This window comes from Passer domesticus, chromosome 5 (genome assembly GCF_036417665.1).
Source record: "Passer domesticus isolate bPasDom1 chromosome 5, bPasDom1.hap1, whole genome shotgun sequence".
Lineage (NCBI taxonomy): Eukaryota > Metazoa > Chordata > Aves > Passeriformes > Passeridae > Passer > Passer domesticus.
This window is the reverse complement of record NC_087478.1, coordinates 75,642,705-75,664,789: the sequence shown is the minus strand read 5'-3', so window position 1 is coordinate 75,664,789 and position 22,085 is coordinate 75,642,705. Positions and strand designations below refer to the sequence as shown.

Sequence of the window (22,085 nt, the reverse complement as noted above, 5' to 3'; positions counted from 1 at the left end):
CTTTATCTTTCTCCTTTCTACTGAGCAAAAGCATTAGCTTTAGATGAGCCTGAAAATACTTGATACTCCTTGAAGATTGACCTGTTCTGTCTATAAGAGAACACATCTTTGAGAGATTGTAAAGTGGAAGGAATTCCTATTAAAATCATCTTATAGCAAATCATTATTCCAGTACCACGTAAAAGGAGAATATAACAGCAGAGCTCTCCTTGGGCATTGTACACTGCATAACTAGAGGCTGAGAGAGTAAGCTTCCCCTAAAGTCTCAGTTTTAAAATGAACAAGGTGCAAAAGCAGGGAAATGATGGATTTACACTGCAGCTCTGTGACTGAGCCAGCTTAAACACAGAGGTTGATCCTGCCCTGATCAGGATCTTCCACGACAGGAAGAGTGGGCCAGCCTGTGTGACTCTGAACCAGCTAAAGTGGGAGCATCAGTCATTCTGGTTGGCATTGCTGGTGAAGCTGTGCCCACTTGTGCCTTGAAGGCTTTGCCTCACAGAGCAGCCAGGTTGTTCTCTGCCTGTGCAGCCCCTTCCAGCACTGATGGATTAAGAAGCAAACTCCAGGGACTCTCTCCAGCACTCCTAATCTTTAGGGATTAGGCATGACCATTTTCCTGTAGGCATATGAACAATCTGCATTCCTTCTAATCTGCTTCCCACAAATGTTGAGAAGCCCTGTTGTTAAGGTTACGGAATTGTAAGGATGTGGAAGCACCAGCAGAACAAATGCAAAACAAGCAGAGGATTTTTCTTCCTCTACATTTCCTAACCAAGCAGTGACAACTACTCACCAATATAAATTATTTGCTGTGCCATGATATTAGAAAATGTATCTGCTTTGAACATTTGTGCTGCTAATACTATACATGCACACACTCTCTTAAGAGTAATTCCAAATCACTTTATAACAAATTACTGAATTAACTGTATCTATGTGCCAGCAGATAATCCCCAAATAAGCTTCTTCAGAACCAGCTCTCCTGTTGCTGGCGAATGCATCCTGTGCTAAATAAGATGAACAGTGAAAGGGGGGCACCAATGGAAAACCAACGAGCACCATCTTCTTTAGAAGCAGCTGAATATGTGCATGTGTACAGACTCATGCACACTCTCACATGCACTGCAAGAAGCAGTGCCAGTGTTCTGCATAATCCTGGCGTTTAGATATTTATGCTAATTACGCTAATATTATTTAATGACAGCTTTATACTTTAAATATTTCATTGGATAACCAAAATATGTCCAGCATTAAAATGCATCAGCTCTTGGAGCCACAGTCAGTTTTCTTTTTCAGAGAGGCAGACACTAATTTCCCCTGGTTGTAAAAATGTTCACAGTGCCTCAGCAGGCCAAAGGTTACCAGGCAAGCACACTGAAGAAGATGACTTTATCAGATAGCACACTTACGACATAGAAATCAATATTATAAAGGAGACGGGTTTTAAATTAATTTTGGACATCTTTGACCATAATTTAACTTTCTTCCCAGCTATTGCACAAAAAACACTGAGGTGTGGTGCCCATTTCATTTCACCATTGCTTTTTCCATTCAGAAAAACCTGATGGGATTTTTGCTTGACAGGTTTTTCTCGCAGAATAACAGGGCAGCCTCCCATCTCCCCTGGCCTGCATTCCCTGCACCGAGAGAGGCTGAGCACCGACACCCTGCACTCCAATTGCTTGCCCGCTGAAACTCACCCCCTCTGTCCCTGAAGGAGCAGCAATGCAGAAGCCAAGGAGTCGTTCCCATAGCCAAAAGATGATAGAGACCTCGGGGAAAATTAACATAACCATTGACAGTCCCTGAGAGCTCACTAAATAGCAGCTTGGGAAGCATCCTCCCCTCCGGAGAGCGAGGGTAGCAGAAACAGACACCAGCAGATAATGCTCCAACAAACTCTACCACGCTTTAATCTTCAAAAGCTACCATTAGTAAGCCAGAGAAGTATATTTACCCACCAGACAAACACCACAAGTTCAGTAGGCTACTCTCCATTAAGCACTGAAATAACTCCTCTTTCCTTTCACTTCCTACGGAGAGTGAGGCGCAGCACCGCAGCCCGCCCGGCTCCCTGGGAGGGATGGGGGGACACAGTGGAAAAGGACCAAGTGTGGCCGGGGGCTGGTACCGGGGGTGGCACGGAGGAGAAGCCCGGGGGGAATTCGGGTCCCGGGCACCCTGTCCCCAGCGGCCCCGGGAAAGCAGCCCGCTCCGTCCCCGCGGAGTGATGGATGGAGGGAGGTGGGCGTCGCTTTGGGGCTCCGCTTTGTTGGCTTTCACCTCCTGATCCCTTTCGCTTCTGCTCTGCTGGGCTGCAATAGCCAGCTCGGCTCCAGCTCCGCGGGTCCAGCTCCGAGTGACCTGCCGCGAGGGGATGAACTGGGGACGGCCCAGGGAAAGGCGAGAGAGCATTATTTATCCACCACAACTTCTCATTGTCGCGGGGCAGCGCTCAAAAGATCCGCAAGCAGTTGGCTTTAAATAAAGCAGGCATTGCTTCCCTTGTATTTCCCCTCAGCAGTCGCCTTAGTATTATTATTATACTTCTATAGCTTTTGCTTTCGGACCTTATAATTATGTCACACAGCAAGGGAAACCGCCAGCATCCCAGCATCTGGTGTGCGGTTGCAAACTTTTGTTTTAAGATTTGAACTATTTATAGAAGGAAAACTTTGTAGGATAGTAATTTCCTACGGTTTTGAGAAAAATATGGCTACGCTTATATTAAAAGGGTGTATTTATTTATTTATTACGACTCCTTCCTCCTGTATAAAAAAAAATAATAACCACAAAAAAACCCCAACCAACCAAAGATAGCACGGCAAGCTTTTTTACAAGCTATCGGTCACCTACGCAGCAGACATATCCCTCCTGTGAACAGAAACAGGCAGCTCTGGTTGAATTAATCTAACGTGCTTCCATAAATCCAAGCGCTTTTAAAAATCGGTGGCCAAGACATGTGCATTTCATTAAGAATTAAGAATGTAGAAATAGGCTTTTCGTTTCTTTTTATGGGCGTGTTTATTCCTACTTTTCTCCCATAGCAGTGGGATATGTTTTTTCCACAGCCCACAGAAAACAGACGGACACACACACGGAGGAACACACGCACACGTGCATGTTCATGTGCATGTGCTCCTGTGCGCGCATACAGAGAAAAAAAAAAACCAAATATATATATAAATCCACGTACAGTTCAGTGGTAGGACCACAAATTCGCATCCGTCGGGGCACAAAAACCTGAGGACGGCTTAGGGGTAGGAGAGTAGGGAAATCCGTCCGGCCCCGGCAGCCGGGATAAACGCGGGGCCGGGGATGCCGAGACGGGGCTGCCCATCACCGACAGGGGTGAACCCCTCTGCCGCAGCCCCGGCAGCCTGGGCAGGCTCCGAGCCGCCCCAGAGCTCCCCCGGGCCCGACCCCCGCGCTCCGGCACGGAGACTCCTGGCCCGGGGCTGGGGGGATGCTCGAGGGAGGGGAAGGCTCCCCGGTTCTAAAGCGGCTCCCTCCGCCGGGTACCTGCCGCCGCAGCGCCCTCCTCTCCGCACGGCTGCCCCGCGGCGCGCTCAGGTCTCCTCCGGAGTGCAGGAGAGCAGCAGCCCTCGACAGGTCCCCGGCAGCCCCTCCGGACCCCGGCTGCGGTCCCGGACGGCCCCACAGCCCCGGGGACCCCGGCCCACCGCCCCCGCCACCCTAACGCGGGCACAGCGACCTGCCGGGGGACATGCGGGAGAACGACGGCGGACACTCTCTCCGCAGCCCTCACGGACTAAGCCCAGCCGCTTCTTATCCACCGCAACGATAGATACAGATATAGATATTAAAAAAAGAGACCGAAATTCCTCGCAGTCCCACCCACCGACTCTCATTTCCCCCACCCCTACCTCCACCCCCTTCCTCACAAGGAAAAAGTCCTGGAGCCAGCTCGAACTGCGGGGCTGGAGATCCCTCCGGAGCGAAAGCAGCCGGCCGGCGCGGACTCTCCGCGGGCGGCCCGGGCCGGGCGCTCGCCGCCGGCTGCGGCAGCGCCGCGCTCCGCGGGACCTCCGCGCACCAACAGCCTTCCCCCGACGGGCGCGAAGCGATGCCCATCTCCGGTTTGGCGGGAGGAGGAGTCGGGGTCGGAGTCCCCAGGGGAGACGCCGGCCGCTCCGCGCCCCGTTGCCCCGCCGCCCTCCCAGGTGCGCCGCCCCCGCTGCGGGCACGCCGGGCCCCGGCCTCGCCGGCGGGGCAGCCCCGGGAGTTACCTGGCGGTGCGTCCCTTCCCCCGGCGGGGTCCGAGCAGCAGCGCCAGCACCGCCACCAGCGCAGCATCTCCTCCTCCGCCGCCACCACCACCACCATCCTCACCACCACGCACCGCACGGAGCTGCCGCCCGTGCTGGCTTCTCCCGGCGCCCTCTGCTCGCTCTGCGCATTGCCCCTAGGTAGCTGCTAGCGGGGGCATTGCAAACAGTATTTGGAAAAAAAAAAAAAATCTGGATCACTTACAGGTAACTCCCACTGGTAAGGATGAGGAAAATCTGAGGGTAATACACTGAGAGTAACACACTGCGAGATGAAAAAAGGATCATGGCTGAATCCCGTTTACACTCTTGAGTTCGCTTCCTTGGTTATTCCTTTCTGGCCCCCCCTGGTCGTAATTCCCCACCCTTTTTGGTGTCAGCTGTGGCTTGAATCTGAGTTGGAATCCAGTCCCTTGGGCTTGGGGGGGCTTTGTCTGTTTGTTTGTTTGTTTGTTTGTATTGTTGTGTGTAGTATTCCCCTGGTGCTAATGCTGCTCCCTGTGCAGAGTGTGTGCTGCTGCTGTTGCTGCTCTCGCTGCTGCTGCTGCCTCTGGGCTCCTGCCTGTCATGTCTCAGTGGTTGGAAGTTGTTACAGTGGGTTCTCGTGTCGGAATGAGGATGGTTTAAGGGATTTGGATGGCAGAAAGTGCCTCTCTCTCTCTCTCTCCCTCTCTCTCTGTAACTCTCCTGAGGCCCGGGGCTGCCATTGGGCAGTCAGTCACTGCAATCCGCCTACTTTTTTCTCTCCCTCTCCCTTTTTTTTTTCCTTTTTTTTTTTTTTTTTTTTAGGGGGAGGATGACAATGAAAAGACACTGATCTAGCCCGGGCTGCAATGAATCCGTGCTCGCTGGCTGAGCCCCCTCCGTACACCTCGCCCGGCAAGGCTCATTTCGCACTCCGTGGGGCATTTTTAACTCGCCCCCAGCAGCGCTGGGTGGGCTGAGAGCTCCCTGCTTCTGCCGCGGCCCCGGGAGAGGCTGAAGGAGCTGGCAGCTTCCAACCCCGCTCTCGGCTAATTGCTTTATTGTGGCCGGTGTCCCGGTTCCACCGAAGGGTTCCGCCTTCCCTCCAGCCTCGGCGGGGGTTTGGCTGTTGTTGTCCCCCCGCGATGTGAAAAATAAGGCTTCGATTTCAGGAGCAACGTCAAGAAAAAAGGAACATACATGTAGTCATAGCCTTACTGGGTGAGAAATAAAGACATGCACACTCGTAGCTTCCTGGCGAGATTGGGTTTCGCGTGAGAGCAGCGAAGGGAGAGGACTGGTGTGGAACAGCCGCTGTAGGCAGCGAGCGGGGGGCGGCTGCCGGCGGCTCCCGGCTCCCCACACCTCTCGCCACCCACGCAGGAAGAGCTTTCGTCTCCGCTCTTGCCTCTGCTTCTCCCGTTTCCGAGAAGATGCGAGTCCGCAGAGGCGTTTCCCGGCAGGTTTGTTGCCTCTCCCCCGCCTTCCCCCTGCGCCGGGCGACTCCTGCCCCTTGGCACCGCCGCGGCAAAGAGATGCTCCATCCTTCCCGCTCCGGCGGGCCTGAGCCCTGAGCCCTGAGCAGCCCCAGGCGTGCAGGAGACAGTCGCTCTTCCTCTGCACTGTTGGGAGTCTGTCCTTTATTCTTTATTTCGGAAGTGCTGAGAGCGATGGTGAAATACGTGCGCTGCGGATGCCGGGGCTGGGGGTTGAAAACGAACCCCGAAAAATAAAAGGCCACCGAAGACACTTAAACCGAAATGCAGCTGAAACCAACAAGAACCAGGCTCCGAAGTGTCCTCGGTCTGTAAATGTTCGTCTCAGGTTAATTGCCTATTGACCGAAGAGGATGTCTTGGCTAAGAGCTCTGCCTGGTAACACCTCCCCAGTTAACCAGTCCCAGAACAGGGGGGCAGCTGTCTCAGCGACACAACGAAATATGCCCTCAGATGGACTGGGAATTGCAGAACTGGTGCAAAAACGTTGTACGCCGCTCAATATGCGATAAAAATCTTCTCGGGGTTTGGTTGCTTGAACCACTTTCATCTGCAAGTTCAGCACGGACGATGGGGCAGTCAGTGTCCTTTCGAGAAACGCTGATCCCGATTAACAAGAGACGGAAGCTTAAGCCTTTCAACGATTATTTACATCCCAGAACCGTCTTATTTATAATTACTTAGGATTCTAAAATGGACGTATTTATACTTCTGTAAGTGTTCATGCGAGTCTATATATAGCGAAATAGTTAGAGATGTATATATCGTCAGTGCCCTTTTACCTGCTAGACTTGTGGCTGGGGCAGCTCTGCTGAACGTGAGACCAGGAGAACGAGCAGCCCCTTTGAATGTTTTATTTCTAGCATTTGTTCCGCTTCGGATAGGTGTTTTAAATGTGCGTCTGCTTTTAAAGATGTGCTTGGGGGGGGGGGAAGTGTGGGACAGCGAACTGTAAAAATACAAATAAAAGCTGGCACTGGAAAACTTCGGACTTGTGCTGGCGAAGTTTGACCCACTTCACCTGAAACGAAGACGGTTTGCCAATTTCTATAATTTTCAGGTCGAAACTGACTTTATCCACAAATGTGTTGCGTAGGGGAAGAAAAGTCGAATAAAGAAATCAAACCGTGCAGTTTCTTTTCGGGGAGTTAATTTTTATTCTAAAACCACGGGCTGGTTATTGTGGCGAAAAATTATTGATGATGGATGATGATGATGAGGAGGAGGATGAAGATTATGATGATGATGATGAGAATAACCTTGCAAATCCATCCAAATGGTTTCCATACATATATCAGCCGGGGCAGTGAGAACCACGATCATTTTGTTGATTGAAGATGGAAACATTTCTTTCAATAAAATGTCACACTGGAAAAAAGATATTGTCGGCAACGTCCTATATGGGCACTGCAGCATCTGTCACTGGCTCCTTTTTCCACAAACAGCTGTGTTTTGGACAAAATGGGGCAGAATTACACCGAAATAGTCGCCGACACTATAGTCGGGCAGGCACTAATAAACTATTTGCATATTTTTTTTCCTCCCCTATTATCTATCTATTCCCAGCCGCGGATCCTTTTTTACCCCAAGCCTGGGGAGGGAGAGTCCGGCACGTCGGAAGCCGGGATGATGCGCCAGGCGGGAACACCCCGGGTCCTTTCTGGGCGGAACCGGGCGTTTGCTGCATCTCATCGAGCTGCGAGCCCGGCGCCGGGGGAAAGAAGGCAACAATGAGTCCCAGAATGAGCGGTGTCTTGGGAGAGCGGGGAAGGGGTGGCGGCAGCACAGCCGCAGGTGCCCGCGGAGGGGTCGGGCAGCGATGATCCCGGCGCTCCGGGCGCAAATCCCTCGGGTCTGCTGTCGGGGCCTCGGCGCCGCTGCCGGCGCTCCACGTGCTGCCCGCCGTCGAGGCTGAGCTCCGGCCGCTCCCTGCCGGGGGCCGGGGGCACGGGGCCGGCCCCAGCGGGCTCCCCGCGGCCGGACAGCCCCGGGGATGGCGAGGGCAGCAGGATTTCGTTGGCCTTTACGGCAAAGCCGAGGCGAACTTCGCGAGTGGGACCGGCTCTGGCGTTCCCCGCCGCAGCATCCCTGGGAGTCCCGGGAAGCGGAGTGCTCCGGCCTTCCCAGAACGGGCCGGGGTCCCCGATGTCCGTAGCCCTATGTGCCCTCAGCTCGGATGGGCACGAAAGAAGCGTCCCTGCCGCCCCTCAAAGGGGTGCCGACACCTTTGGTTGTTCCCTTGGGCAGCGCCAGCTCCCGCCGCCCGCATCCCTGTAACGTCCTAGCGACCCTCTCTCCGAGGGAAAAGGAGGATCTTCCCCGCTCCCTTTGGAGGTGCCTCGCTGCTACCTTTCTTTTCCTCCAGAATAAAGAGGAAAAGGGTGAGGTTTGCCCCGTGGGTATTGTCCACGACTTCATCTTTCCAAAAGACACATCACTCATACCCAGAGCTCCCGCTGGCATTTGCATGTGTAGTACTGCTGTATTTTAAATTTCTGACGTATTTAATAATTAAAACGGTATCAGAAATAAACGGTATCCGAATGCTCTGTGATCTTGGCAGGAAATATTTCTGTTTCAATCCTGCCTGAGGTCAATATTTGATGTGATCTGCTATCGCGGGGGGTCACATGAAGTCAGCAAGGCTGCAGATACTCAATGCTTTGGTACCTGGAAACGTCATCGACAGAAATATTAAGGGATGCTTCACCTCACCCCTGCTTCTCCAGCAATCTGGGGGACCGGAAACAGAAACGGGAACGACGGAAGATCCCCTAGAGGAAGGACTGCTTGAGTGGGACCTGCTCTCTCCTCCTCTCTGGAGGAGATAGTGGCTTCTTTGTGGGATCCTGGCATCTCACCCCACGCAGCACCCCGGCCCGTCCAACAGCTCATGTATTGCGTTACTTGCTCTCCCCTCGGCGTCATGTTTGCCACCGAAAGTGGAGCTTTTAGCACGTTTTATTGAGACATGAAGACGGGCTCAGCAGCAAAAAAAAAAAAAAAAAAAACCAAAAAACAACTTGCCAAGTCTCCCCTCCTTGCCGTGGTTGACACGACGGCTCTCTCCTTCCCGCTGAAAATCAACTGAATGCCCTGGAAGACATTTTATCCACCTTCACCTCCCCCTTTTCAAAGCAAAGAGCTCACCAGAAAAGGCATCATTACACCCAAAGGATATGGTTTCAACAAAATGGTAGTTCCAGTGGCTGATGAAAGAGGAAATAATTGCATCCCACATGCCTAGCCTAGAAGTAGCCCAGCATCTCAGAGCAAATTTCTCTCCTATTGTTCAGAGAAAGTGAAGTATCCTCATCGCCTTGCAGGCATGGTGATGGATCTGATAGGGTTTCCGTAAAGGCTTTTACTGTTCCTGTTGTCCACTCAGTTTCACTTCCAGGCTCAGTCCGACAGCATTCTTGTGATTTTTTGCTCTGAATCCCCTCCTAAAACAGCCAAAACCAATTTCGAAGAGAGATTTGCCTTCCAGACTGCAACATGTGCCCAATCCTCTGTTCCCTTCTGCCACAGCGAAAGCAATTGCTGCACCACTGCCCTCATTTTGCAAAGCGTTTTCCTTGAGCTCGCCTGCCTCTCTGTGAGGGGTGTGCTGTACAAAGTCCTCGCACTCCTGAAGCAGATTGGGTGCCCTGTCATCACTTCATTTATGGATACACAGCCTCAACAAATTCACCACACATCTGAACTCCCGGCAATCCGAGCCTGGAGTGGGACAGAGCCCATCGCTGCGACAAAGGGCGGCGCAGGTTCTCGGCCCCGCCAAGGTCGGAGCACTGAAAGGACCTGTCTCCAGCAGGCAGGGTTTGGAGCTACCCCCGGGCGTGTGGCTCAGCCGGGGCAGGGGCGGACGAGGCTGCCCAGCAGCCCGGGGCAGGGGCAGCGCGCAGGCCGTGCCCCTCCCGCATCCGCGCATCCCCCGCGGGTCTCGCCTGCGGGCAGCGCCCCGCTCCGCCGGCCACCGCGGCGGCACCTGCGGCTGCAGGGGCGGGCCCAGAGCCGTGCCAAAAACACCTAAAGAAGCAAACACAAAGGGATGCGATCCGGCTGGTGCCCGCCGAGCAACCCGCGGGGAGCCCTCCGGGAAACACCTGAAAAAGGGACGGCTCTGCCCTTGCTGCCCGCAGCTGCGGGAGCTCCTGGAGGGCTGAGCAGAGCCTGCCGCTCCCTTCCTCATCCCCGAGGAGCCCAGTTTCATTCCTTCCCCGCGCTGTTCAACCTTAATCCTCGGCTCTGGCGCGCTCCCTCCTGCAGATTCCCTCCCTCTCCTCGCCCCCTCCTCCCTGGGCTGCTGACAGCGCGGACGTGGCTGCTCCATGCGCGCATCGTGCGCGGAGCAGCGCCCGCGGCGGCGGCTGCCGGCGGGCAGGGCCGGCTCCTCGCTCCCCGCCGCCCTCCCGCTCTGCTGCTCCAGCCTGCCCGACGCTCTGGGGAACTCCCGCCCGTCCTCCTGCCTTTGGGAGCTGCCCTTTGGCTTCCCCCGTCCTCTTCCACGTATTGATTTCGAGGTGGGAAGTGAGTTTTTGGATTGCAACTCACCTTATGTATTCTTGATCATTAAAAAAAAAAAAGGCATAAGAAATCCCGCAAAGACAGGATCTTTAAAGGGTTTGTAGTTCGACAGGTAAGGACTCGGCTGGGGCTCAGGAATGTGGAAATTCAACTCAAGTCAGCCTACTGCGACGAGCAATATTAATAAGGGCATACAGGCACTGGGGGGAGAGACACAGGGAAAGAGGGCGAAACTTGGCAACCAAAATAACCTCGTGCACTCGATTGCGGTGATCAAACAGCGAGGAGCAAAGAGCGGGCTCCCCGGGAGCCCCGGCCGCAGCCTCCAGGGCCCCGGGCCGGTCCCTTCGCCTGAGCCCGCTCGGCTTCCCGGGAGCAGCAGCGCAGAGGTAGCCGGACCAGTTGTCAAGTTAATTTCAACACGTCCGTGTGATGGATAGAAACGCAAATTGTGTCTAGGCCTGTATAAACCAAATCCCTGAGCGCAGGTTCAGAGCAGGGATTCCCCTCCTCCCGCCCCTTTCGCCTAATACCTCAGCTCTGCTCTATTGTCCCAGCAGCAGCGCCTGAGTTAACTCTGTCAGGCTGCCTTTTTCCTTTTTTTTTTTTTTTTTTTCCTCTGAGGGTACTGTAAGCCAGAGATAATATTTAAGTTCGCTTAAGCAGTACAAAATAAAAGGATCCGTCATCACCCGCGACCGGCTCCCTGCAGGCTCGGGGCGGGCGGAGCGCCCCGCCGCCGGGCACGGCCCGGGACCGGGGGAGACGGCCGTGCTTCGGGGGGCTGCCGGCGCTTGGACACCCGGAGGCGGAGAGACAAATCATCACATCTTTTCTTTTCCTCTTTTGGGGTTTTTTTTTTTTTTTTTTTTTTCTTTCCTCCTCTGCAGTATTTTGCTCCCAACTCCGCACTAACGTGACCCAAAAAGCCAAGGAGATTTGTCGTGCAGAAGGACTTACCCTAATTTGACATAGATGACTCCAAAGCATAGAAACACGTAGAAAATCCACTTCCGAAAGTTTCTGTGCATGATCTAGAAAATGGACTGAGCCATAAAAATTGCACAAAAAGCCGAACTGATCTTGTCGATTAAATCCCAGTCAAGAGCATTGCTGAAGCTACCCAGGAGCAAAGCCGGCCGAGCTGTAAAAAGTCAACTCCGCGCAAATAGGCAGCTCTTCCCAGAGCCATGGTGACCGAAACCGGCTCCGATATTAAAGCTAAAGAGGAAGAAAAAACGGAAAGGGCTGCTCAAAACAGTAAAACAAAACCCCAAGACAGACAGTCTGAGGGAGAGAATGAGCAAGCACTGATCTTGATCAACTGCCTCATAGAGCCCTGAAGTTCAATCTGTTTTTACTTGTTCTGACTTCCTCAGGTAACACTACGTATCTTGCAATCTATGGCTCCAGGTAGGAGGATCTCTCTTTCTCTTTCTCTCTCTCTCTCTCTCTCTCTCTCTCTCGCTCTTCCCTCCACCCCGCATGTGTCAGGATCTAATACATATCTTATCTGTGTGTGCGTGTGCGAGCTGTGCGTGTGTTTGTGTTTCAAAAGGCATGTCCTTAAGCCGGAGTGTCGGGGAAAACACATGAAACGTATCCAATGAGGGAAATAAAGGACTCGTCCTCTCAAACCGAAGCATTTTTTCATTTCCTTTAGTATGGTAACGCGGCTGGATTTGCAATGTACAGACTTCACAAAAGAAACTGTTAAACTTTTCTATTTTTTTTCTTCTTTTTTTTTTTTCTTTCTTTCTTTTTTTTTTCTTTCTTTCTTTTTAAACAAACAGAGGCAGGCGTTAATCCCCACTTGCTGGCAGCTGTATCCTAAAAAGCAACATGTGTCCAGACTACTTCTTCGGCCATTTGACCCTGCTGGACACCAATGCCTGCCACCAAATTTGATATAATTTTCCACAGTAAGAGAATATGCTTCCTCCTTTGAGCAACAGATACACTTAGCTTGTAACACTAGCTTAGGATAGTCAGTTTGCTGCTCCTACAGAGATTAATCGGTGGGACAAAACCTCACTTTGTGTTCAGACGCTAACAATGAAGCAAGGCTTCCTTTTCTTTTTTCTTTTTCTTTTTTTTCCCTTTCATTACTTTCTCTCTGTTTTGGGTTATTTTTTTGGGATTTTTTCTTTTTTTTTTCTATTTTTCTTCCTCACTGATTCCTGAGCTGCTCCGTTTATTCCTGCATTCTGTGGAATTATCTGTTCCAGTCTACTACACAATGTGTGCCTGTCCGGAGGCACAGATCTGCATGCATATGCACGCTTAAATAGCACTCCGATACAAGTCTGTGGGCTGCAGGGAGTTACACAGAGACGGAAAAACTCGTGCACCTCTGCCCTCTCCTACACACACATTCATATACGTGTAGCAACAGTCAGCACAGATGGCTCTAGGCATCTCTCAAAGAGATTCGGCTAAACACACACCAGGAAAGCCTGAAAGGAAAGCAGGCAGTGACAAGCAAGCAAAAGAGGCCGAACACAGAATTTCATCGTAAAGTATCTATCCTGACGGAGAACACAAAGGATTTTTGAAAGGCCAGCCAGGCTGCCGCGGTTGAAGAGGCGCGGTGTGAAATCGCAGGTCGCGCTCACACTCCCACAGTAAAGGCTGCCCGCACCTTGTCATCACCCACTCGGCCCACACGAGCAGGGTCCTCTCCAGGCATCCTGCAGAGACCCCAGCCAGCCCCTGCGAGGGGAAGGGGAAGCGAAGCGGGACAGGGAAGGGCCGTGCTGGGGAAGGGGGGCTCAGAGCAAGTCCCCCAGTAGCGACGAAGGCGGCCGAGACTTCCCACTCCACCGCCAGCTCCGACTCCTCTGCTGCGGATGGGTTTGGCTCTTTTCCCCCGCATTCCTCAGTTTCATTCTTTAATAATCAGCGCTCCGGCTCTCGGAGGCAGCCAGCTCTCCTCCAGTCCACTCGGCTACACTGTCATCAATACTCAACTACAGACAATTTGTCCTTAAAAAATGCCGAGTCTTCCCGTCACACTCATTTCCTTGTATTTCAATGTAATTTATTCTTCTTTTTTTTTTTCTGACTCAGCATAAGGATTATTTTGTTCTTCATCCCCATTATTTTTTAAGCATTTTTTGTAAGATGAGGCCGTGTTTCACAGAATCACAGGAATCCCAGGCACATGGTGCGATTCTTGGGACTGTCCTGTGCAGGTCCGTGGGTTGGACTTTGAGGATCCTTGTGGGGCCCTTCCAACTCAGAATATTCCGTGACACTTTGTTTCTACGTTTCGCTTTTGCAGAACTATGTCTCCAACAGCTTCGTAATTTTACCCACAGCTGCCTCCCAAACTCTTTGACCAACACCAAAAAATCCTTCACGACACAGCCCCACCACCACCCGCCACCTGTGAATCTTTTTCCGGTTTTTGAAACCTTTTGGAAACGAAGTGTCATGTGTCCCTGACGAGAGTGGCAGGGATGCGGTGGCGGGAGGAGCGGGATACATAAAGATCTTCCCGGCGGGGCGGGACGAGGCGGGCGGCAGGGCCGGGCGATGCCGAGGACGGCGGCGGACCCGAACCGCGGCAGCCGCGGGGGTGACGCGGGGATGCGCCCCGGAGACCTGTCCGGAGCGCTGCCCCGGGAATGTGCCCCGGCCCTACGGAGCATTGCCCGGGGATGTGTCCCGGTGGTCTCTCCGGAGCGCTGCCCGGGATGTGCCCCGGCCCTACGGAGCATTGCCCGGGGATGTGTCCCGGTGGTCTCTCCGGAGCGCTGCCCCGGCCCCGTTACCGGGCGGCCCCGGCCGGTCCCGCGGGGTCACAGCGCCACCCTGCGGCGCTGCGGGGCCCGGAGAGCGGAGGGTGCGGGGCTGGGATGCGCTCCCGTGGGGCTGGGATGCTCTCCCGTGGGGCTGGGTGCTCTCCCGTGGGGCTGGGATGTGCTCCCGTGGGGCTGGGATGTTCTCCCTTGGGGTGGGATGCCCTCCCGTGGGGCTGGGATGTGCTCCCGTGGGGCTGGGGTGCGCTCCCGTGGGGCTGGGTGCGCTCCCGTGGGGCTGGGATGTGCTCCCGTGGGGCTGGGTGCGCTCCCGTGGGGCTGGGATGCGCTCCCGTGGGGCTGGGATGTGCTCCCGTAGGGCTGGGATGCCTTCCCGTGGGGCTGGGTGCGCTCCCGTGGGGCTGGGATGCGCTCGCGTGGGGCTGGGATGCCCTCGGGAGCCCCGGCGCTGCCGGACGTACGGACGGGTCCCCCCGCGGCCGCTGGCTGGGAGCTGCCCGTGTGCTAACCCCCCTCTGCCCCCGCACAAACCCGGGCGTGGAGGGGCAGGCTGCCTCCCCGGCGTGAGGGCATGAGCAGGAGCTGGGCATGGAGATAAGGAGGAGCGAGGGGCTCCGCATCACAACTATTTGTTGTCACAAGTCTCCTCTACAGACCCCTCGTGCCTGTTTGTCACAAACCCCACGGATATGGGAATACAACTCACATTGTCTCCGTCTCCTCAGTGACTGTCAGGCCAGCACATCCCACTTGCTTCTGCGAACTGCAGAGTATTCTTCTTGCAAACCCAAGAAACTAGACTAGGTTGTAGCATCGTTTAGAGGGCAAAAAATTTCTGTATTTTCGACCCTTACTCTGCTGTTATCTTCAGCTAATTGACTTGAAGATCCTGGACTGGGTGGAAATGATATATTTTCTTACCTTGAAATATGAGTTTGACTATTCCTGAAAACTTAGGCTGAGGATAAGAAGATTTAATGAAGCTTAATAATTCTGTGATTTAAGAAAAAAAAAACAACAAAAACCTCGGTAGAATATTAAAATGCTTAATTCTCACATTAGTATTCAGAGATTCACCTGATTACTCTATGCGCAAAATATATAAAGACCATTGAATTACTTTAAACAAATACCACCTTAATAATGCCAAAAAACTTTCTGGACCCAAGGTAATATTCCTAAATAGAAAAGCATTGGTAGATGTGGGTTGAAATAATTTGCTGAATGGTCTTCTAGTACACAATTCTTATTCATTACTCATCCAAAACAATTGGATAACAAAACATAGCAGGTGATGTAGTCAATTAAAAATTCAGTGATTCAGTTTCTCTTGCACTGACTTTCTGCTGACAAAGCTCAACATTCCCACCTCCAAAACCTGCCAAAGGAAAGGTCACCTACACACACTGCTCCTGGTCCCGACACTCTCCCACACCTCCCCACAGCCTTTTGATAAAGCGGCTCCTGTGGCAAAATATTTCAAAGCCCTATTGAGCTTCAGCTTTCCCAACCCATCACAAATGCATTTACCCCCACTCCAACTGAAGAGCCTTTTCCTTCACCTAGGGAGGAGAATCCAAGTGGCCACAGAAGTCACCTGTCAGGCTGTGAAAGCTTAGTTAACAGGAGGTAACTATAGGGTGCAGGTACTCAAGGACAACTTAGGTGTGCACCTCTTTAAAAAATGAAGATGATGGGAATCAGTCACCGGCCCAGGCAGGGGTCCCATTTGTTCCAGGATGTGCCACGAGGGACACAGTGCTGTTTGTCTGACCTGGGGCTTATAGGGTTTCAGGAACAGGGAACTCTGCCCAAGCAGGAGGAGCAATCTCCACAGTATGGGAACAGCCTGCAGCCTGTACAGCTCTGTAAATGGAAGTATGAGCAAGCAGGACCAAAGGGGAAAGGAAGTGTTGGTCAGAGCTCACATCATCTTCTGTAGCATTTTTCTGAGAATAGTGTTCAAAATCAGAGTAAATCACATGAAATTTCTAGGGAATGCAGACAACAGAGATAATTACCCTGTGACAGGCCACTTTACATGCCTTTCTCTTCTTTCTACTCAGATCAGCCACTGGACCAGGAGCTGGACTTCAATGATCCTTGTGGTTCCCTTCCAGCTCAGCATATTCTATGATTCTATATGTGTGTGCTTGTTATAAATCCCAAAGGCATAACTACAAGGCAATTCCAGCTGCATTTATCCCAGCCAGCCACTCTCTGGCACTGTTGCTCCACGCACTTGTAGATGAAAGCCCCATCTATCACTAACAAAACAATTACACAAAAACATTCCTGAGGGGAAACACCCAGAGCATACAGGGCTAAAAAAGAGAGGAAAAGAACTAAAAGAAGAAAAATTAAAAAAAAAGAAGCACACAAAGATAGGTATCTTGCATCTGATCAGGACCTTACACGCAATTTATGCACATTCTTAACAAATTTACACATTAAGCATAGGCACATACTAACAGTCTTTCATATTTTGTACACGTGTTACCACGCTTTTGTACTGAAGTTTTTTCTTAAATCACACTACTAAATTTACCCACCTGCTTCCTTTGTCTAAGATGTCCCTTCTCTTCCTGGTAAGAGACAACCAAACCCACTCTCTGATGCCAGAGTTGTTTTCAGGCTTGGGATGTACTTCAGTGAGCCTCTGATGCCGAGATGTGTTCTCAATCATCTTTGAGCTTTGATTCAGCAGAAGGGTACAAAACTGGTAAAAGATTATGTTTTTGGCATGTGCATCTAGCATGGTAACGACTTAATGGCAATAAAATCTGCACCATAGTCAAGGTTTGAATCTGGTCTTACGTAGTAACTGACCTGTACACTGCTCTCTTAGTTCTTCTCTCACTTGGTATTATGCAAAACAGCATCTGATCACCACTGGCTTCCATCTAAGTTCCTTCCCTTTTTCTTTCCTCTCTTGTACATCTCATTACCTGGAATATGTTCCACTTTCTCAAGCTATCAGTCTTCCTCTAATTCCCAAGACTATTAAGCCTCCATCAGTTTAGCAGACAGCTAATTCAATTAATAAGTAACACAGTTGTCCGTGCTCAGTTGTTTCAGGTGTTTCGTATTTACAGGTAAATGTTGGTTTGAAAATTCTGTTTGCTTGTCTCATCCAATCGGAGAGTCAGTGTTCAAGCAGAGGTACAGTACACATCTTTATTGCAGCATGAAATGGAATTTACAGACTTTCTCACAAACTCCTCCCTTGATAACTGAAGCTTTCCTGGCTTTGTTGTTCTGGACTTAATATAATTTTAGATTCTTTCTTCTGTTCTTCATGAACTGATTTCTTACTGCGTTGACTATATTACTTTGAAAAATTCTCTGCAGAAGAAGGTTGGGCAGTTAAAAAGGAATGTGAGTCAGCAATAACATATGGTTGCAAAGAAAGAGAAATACTATGAATAAACAGGCATGTTGTACGGGAATGAACATAACATGTTCTGTTACTCTGCAACAGTGGGAAGTCCAGACCCATGTATGAAATTGTTTTCTGGGCAGTGAACTTCAGGAAGTACATAGGTCAGCTAGAGATGGCCCAGAGGTGAACAACAGGAAGATGATCCACTACAACAACGAAATATATGATCCATGAGGAAAGGTTGTGTTGCTTTATTTTACAGAACTGAGCAGGGAGAGTGTAATAGTCTTCAAATGTGCAAAAACACCTTGCAAAGACAGCAAGGTAAGGAATTGTTGTACTTATGATAAATGGACTTGAGCAGCATTTAGACAAAATTAATTTAACGGCAAATATTGCCAAGATTTAAGATCAGGTGAAATAATCATCAACAGAAATTTAGTAGTACAGGATCCTACCACAGGCTACAAACATCCAGGCTCCTTTTAGACATGAGGCCTATGATTCTGTGACTCTGCTTTCAATCACTGTGCTGTCAAAATTCCTTTCACCTTCATAAAGCATGGTGAGATGCTTCCTGACTTCTGAAAGTGTTTCAGAAAGCATCTAGCTTGACCAGAGGATATGAAGTTTGCATCCAGGGGTTTAGAGGAACACCCAGAGCAGTTATCTCTAGGCTGTATTTCATGAAGCGAGTCCTTCCATCCTATCTTGCAGAAACAAATGTGCTCCCCAGTCCTCATGAAGCAAATGTCTAATGAAAGGAGCCTTTGCACATTTCTAATCAGTGCAGCAATTCCGAGACTTAAGGTTTGAGACTGTAGATTCTGAAATTCCACTTTTATTCCATGCTTCAGATAATACAGTGAGACATCATCATTGAACCCAAATCCATGACTTGCCTTACTAAAGAAGCCTTATACCAAATGAATGCAAACTAAATACTGAGTTTAGCAAGATTGGAATACTGAAATCAAGATAAAATAATTTTAGACTAGCAATTTAATCTATAATCAGCAAGTCTCTAAGCACTACAACTACATATGATGCAACAAAAAGAAAAATCAGGACCTCAGAAGTGATTTTTTTGTTGTGATTTACGTGCTCATTCCTATTTTCTTATTATATTCTCAGACATGTCTAGATGGGCAAACACATTTTTAGTTATCTATGGTTTTGAAAGATGACTACAAAAGATACCATGGAGGAGTTAGATTACACTTAACCTCTAAAGTCTTTCAAAAGCTAAGGGACTCAATAGTTTTATGTGATATACTAATTTTGTTTTGCCTGCCCATTGAGTGCTGCAATTTTTGTAAATATTACAGGGGAAGCTGCACACTGTTAAGCAGCTTTTTCTTCCTGATCTTCTCTATTGTAACCTTACTCCACCTAGTGCAAAATGCCTTTTAGCTTCTGAGTTGCAAACCAATAAGCATTGATACTCACTGAGAAGACTAAATTTCTACCTCTTCTGTGTGTTTGGCCTGATGTCCTGTCCTGGTGAAACTGCATCACTGTAGATTTCAAACACAACTAAGAACCACAGTTTGCATCAAGGGAGAAATCTTGAAATCTCACTGAGGCAAGCAACATATTCCCCTTGGTTCAGACACAGTGACACCCACAGTGTTTGTCACCAGGGCAGCATCCCAGTATGAGGCCAAAGTGGCCACAGAGCCAAATTTGGAGATGAGCTTGCAGAAAGAGCATGGCACTCTTCTATCAATGCTTCTATCAAGGGAAGATTGCTTCTTACCCTTTAATTGCCAAAGAGAAAAGTCTACCAGGTCCTGCTGTAGGCTTTTTACCCTACAGCTGTCCTCTTACCAGATACTGGTTTTATCCCTGTTGTATGTAGAGAGATTGTGAGTCTGGAGTTGCAGGGTCCTTTGGAGTCCTTCCTCAGGTAACCCTCCAGAGATTTACTTTTCATTGTAAGAAGACGGGGTGCCTTGTTAAGAGTAAGCAAGAGAAATATAAGGGGGAAGAGCATTAATTGACAAATAAAATGTGACAATGGTTCTCTCTTCCAATCAAGCCAGACATCAACATTTGGAGCTCTAAGATATCATGAGGTTTCCACTTACACTGCATCCCATCCCCATTACACATCATCTCTATCCATCCATGTTCTGGCTTCATTGCCACACACTGAGAGAAAATGTACTCGTTCCTAATTTGAGCAGTGTGGAAATCACTCACTTCCCCAGGCTTGACCACAACACGGATGAGCTTACCTCTTTCTTCATTTGTCAGTACATCACTGGTGATACAGCTTAATCATGTGAATCTCCTTTAGCAATTCATCTTACTGCTTTCAAAGGTATTGCTTATAAACTCTCAGATAAATGCTTAAATGCATTTCTGTCATCAGAAGAAATGTGATTTCCCCCAGACCAGAACAGCATCACTGCATGAAACCACACAAAAATCTTGCATTTTCACTAACTGCAAATACGAAATCTTGTAGCTTCATTAATTGCAAAACCAAAAACCTTGTCATTTCAATAATTGCAAATAACCATATATAAAAGAGAAAAACTCTGTCAGTTTTGGTTTTTTTCTTTTCTTTCTGATTTCTAAACTACACTTTCCAGAAATCTCAGGTCTAGAGTCAAAGTGTCTATTTGTGTCCTGCTACCTGGTGCAATCTCTTGTCAGGGAAACATCCTGAAAGGCAAACAGTGCAGATGTAAGAGTATATTTTTTTTCCCTCTCATATCAAGAAGATATTCAATTTATTTCAGCAGCCAGTAAGAAACTCCGTAATTGCAAACCTATGTTTAGGTCATATTCTTTATCTTGTAATTGAGCCTTTAAACATTCATTTTTCTCCTAAGAATAACTCATCAACAGACTTGATAACCATCTCTTCACAAAAATACAGGACTTTACAGGCTTTATTCATATTGAAATTATTAATTAGTTTTATTGTATACTGCTTACTATTCTGAGATAAATCTGTGTGAATATGAACCCTCCTGTTTGGAATAAAAATATCATCTCTCAATTTTAAGTGGTTGTTTTTAAAAATTACTCTGATGATCTGTATTTATATACATTTGACAGTACATTACTTCTAGATTTCAAAAGCTAATCACATGCTTTGCAATGCTTGATGTTTTAAAATGACAAATGAAAACCTCTGGATTATTTTATTCCATACATGTGAGATGCCAAGAAAAACTCCTAAATGTGATTTTTTTTTAACCTGCTCACAGACACTATGGTCTTCTAAGAAAAACAAGCATATCTAGAATTGCAATATTTAAAATTATCCTGATTTTTAAAGTAAATCTAATAATAGAAGTGGGGGGAGGGAGAGTCCAGACATTATTTTTGAAAGCACAGGATTGATGATATTAATGCTGCCAACCTAAACATGAGAACATTGGTTTGTTTAGCTTGCTGTCTTTTCCACCAGCCATTATTTAAAAACATCTACTGCTCTTACTGAGTAGAGTCTGCAATTTATTTACAGCTATGGTAAAGCCAATGGAAATAAATGTTCATTCATAGGCTACTTCTTAGGAGTTAGAAATATTTCTGGTGTCTTAAATCAAAAACAAATGCCCCATTAAAGAGGTTTTCAGATGAAGATGACCTCTAGTGAGTAGTTTTATAAGGATGTGCCAAAAAAAGTTTACTCTTCATTCATCCCTCATCTGTTTTCTAGAATATTTGTGTCTTTTATATGGATATTTTAATCCTTGCCTCTCTGTATCAGGGTTTGGCTCACCTAGCTGTGTTGTCATGCAGCAGTTCTATGACAAAGCAGAATCAGATATATTAACTTTATATATATATATATATATAGGTGATGGCCAGACTTTGGAAATTATCTAAAAAGGTTTGCCACTCTTCCCTTTACAGCTTTCAATGACTCATCAAATAATGTTGTTTGCATCATGTCCTCCCCCAGGTCACTGACTTAGAATGGTCACTTATCTACAAATCTTTCCTACATTTTCTTCCTATTACAATAAGCCTCTCTTTCATCAGGATTATCAGCAAAAGCTGCAGGATATTTTATCTGGCTGCAATTCAGCTTCATGTGGGGGTGCTCACATGCACCCTGCGGTATTTTGTGCAGTTACAAGCAATTTATGAAATGTTTAAAAGTGCATACTTCACTTTACAGATTTAACTCTTTGCTTGACTCCAGTGTCTCTTTAAATTCAGTACAAGATATTTGTAGAGACCAGGGTTTAAATCTCACGTGGTGTTAACAGCTTCTACTCTTTCATCACCTCCTTTGGAGCTGAAGGTTCTTTGCAGATTGTTTGGATGCAGCCCCAACATGCCTCACACGCATTATAAAAATCATTAAAAAATTCTTTCCAAACCAAGCACAGGTGAGATTCCCCATTAAGCATTTCTGGCACGAAACCTGCACTCCTGCTCTGAGGCTGGGCAAGGTCACCTTTAAAGGTCCCTTCTAATCCAAACTATTCTACAATCCTATGTTTATCTGAAATCATTGCGTGGCCACTCTAGTGCCTGCCTCTCCCTCCACTGAGTATCTCCTTGAAAGCTGCCAGGATGTGGACAATCACCTAAGGAAGCACCCCAAACCAATCCTGTGAGACACTGGGCTGGCTCCTGCCATGCCCACCACTCCTGAGAGCAAAACAAGTCAAGCACAGAGCTGAGA

General features: G+C 48.9%; 1 protein-coding gene across 2 annotated transcripts in view; it reads right to left on the bottom strand.

Annotated features, from left to right (window-relative positions):
* The window catches only part of WNT7B (Wnt family member 7B), a 102,397-nt gene extending 81,250 nt beyond the window's left edge, over positions 1-21,147 (bottom strand). Inside the window, exons 1-3 of one of the 2 annotated variants that reach the window (XM_064421149.1) lie at positions 19,259-21,147; positions 16,599-17,391; positions 11,243-11,503 (exon numbers count right to left, since the gene is read on the bottom strand). In XM_064421149.1, the coding sequence (XP_064277219.1) occupies positions 11,243-11,313 (71 nt within the window). In that variant the 5' untranslated portion in view covers positions 11,314-11,503; positions 16,599-17,391; positions 19,259-21,147. Of the gene's footprint in view, positions 1-4,497; positions 5,060-11,242; positions 11,504-16,598; positions 17,392-19,258 lie in introns of those variants that run through there. The other variant, XM_064421148.1, reaches the window with a different exon arrangement.
* Positions 21,148-22,085: the final 938 nt, after the last annotated feature.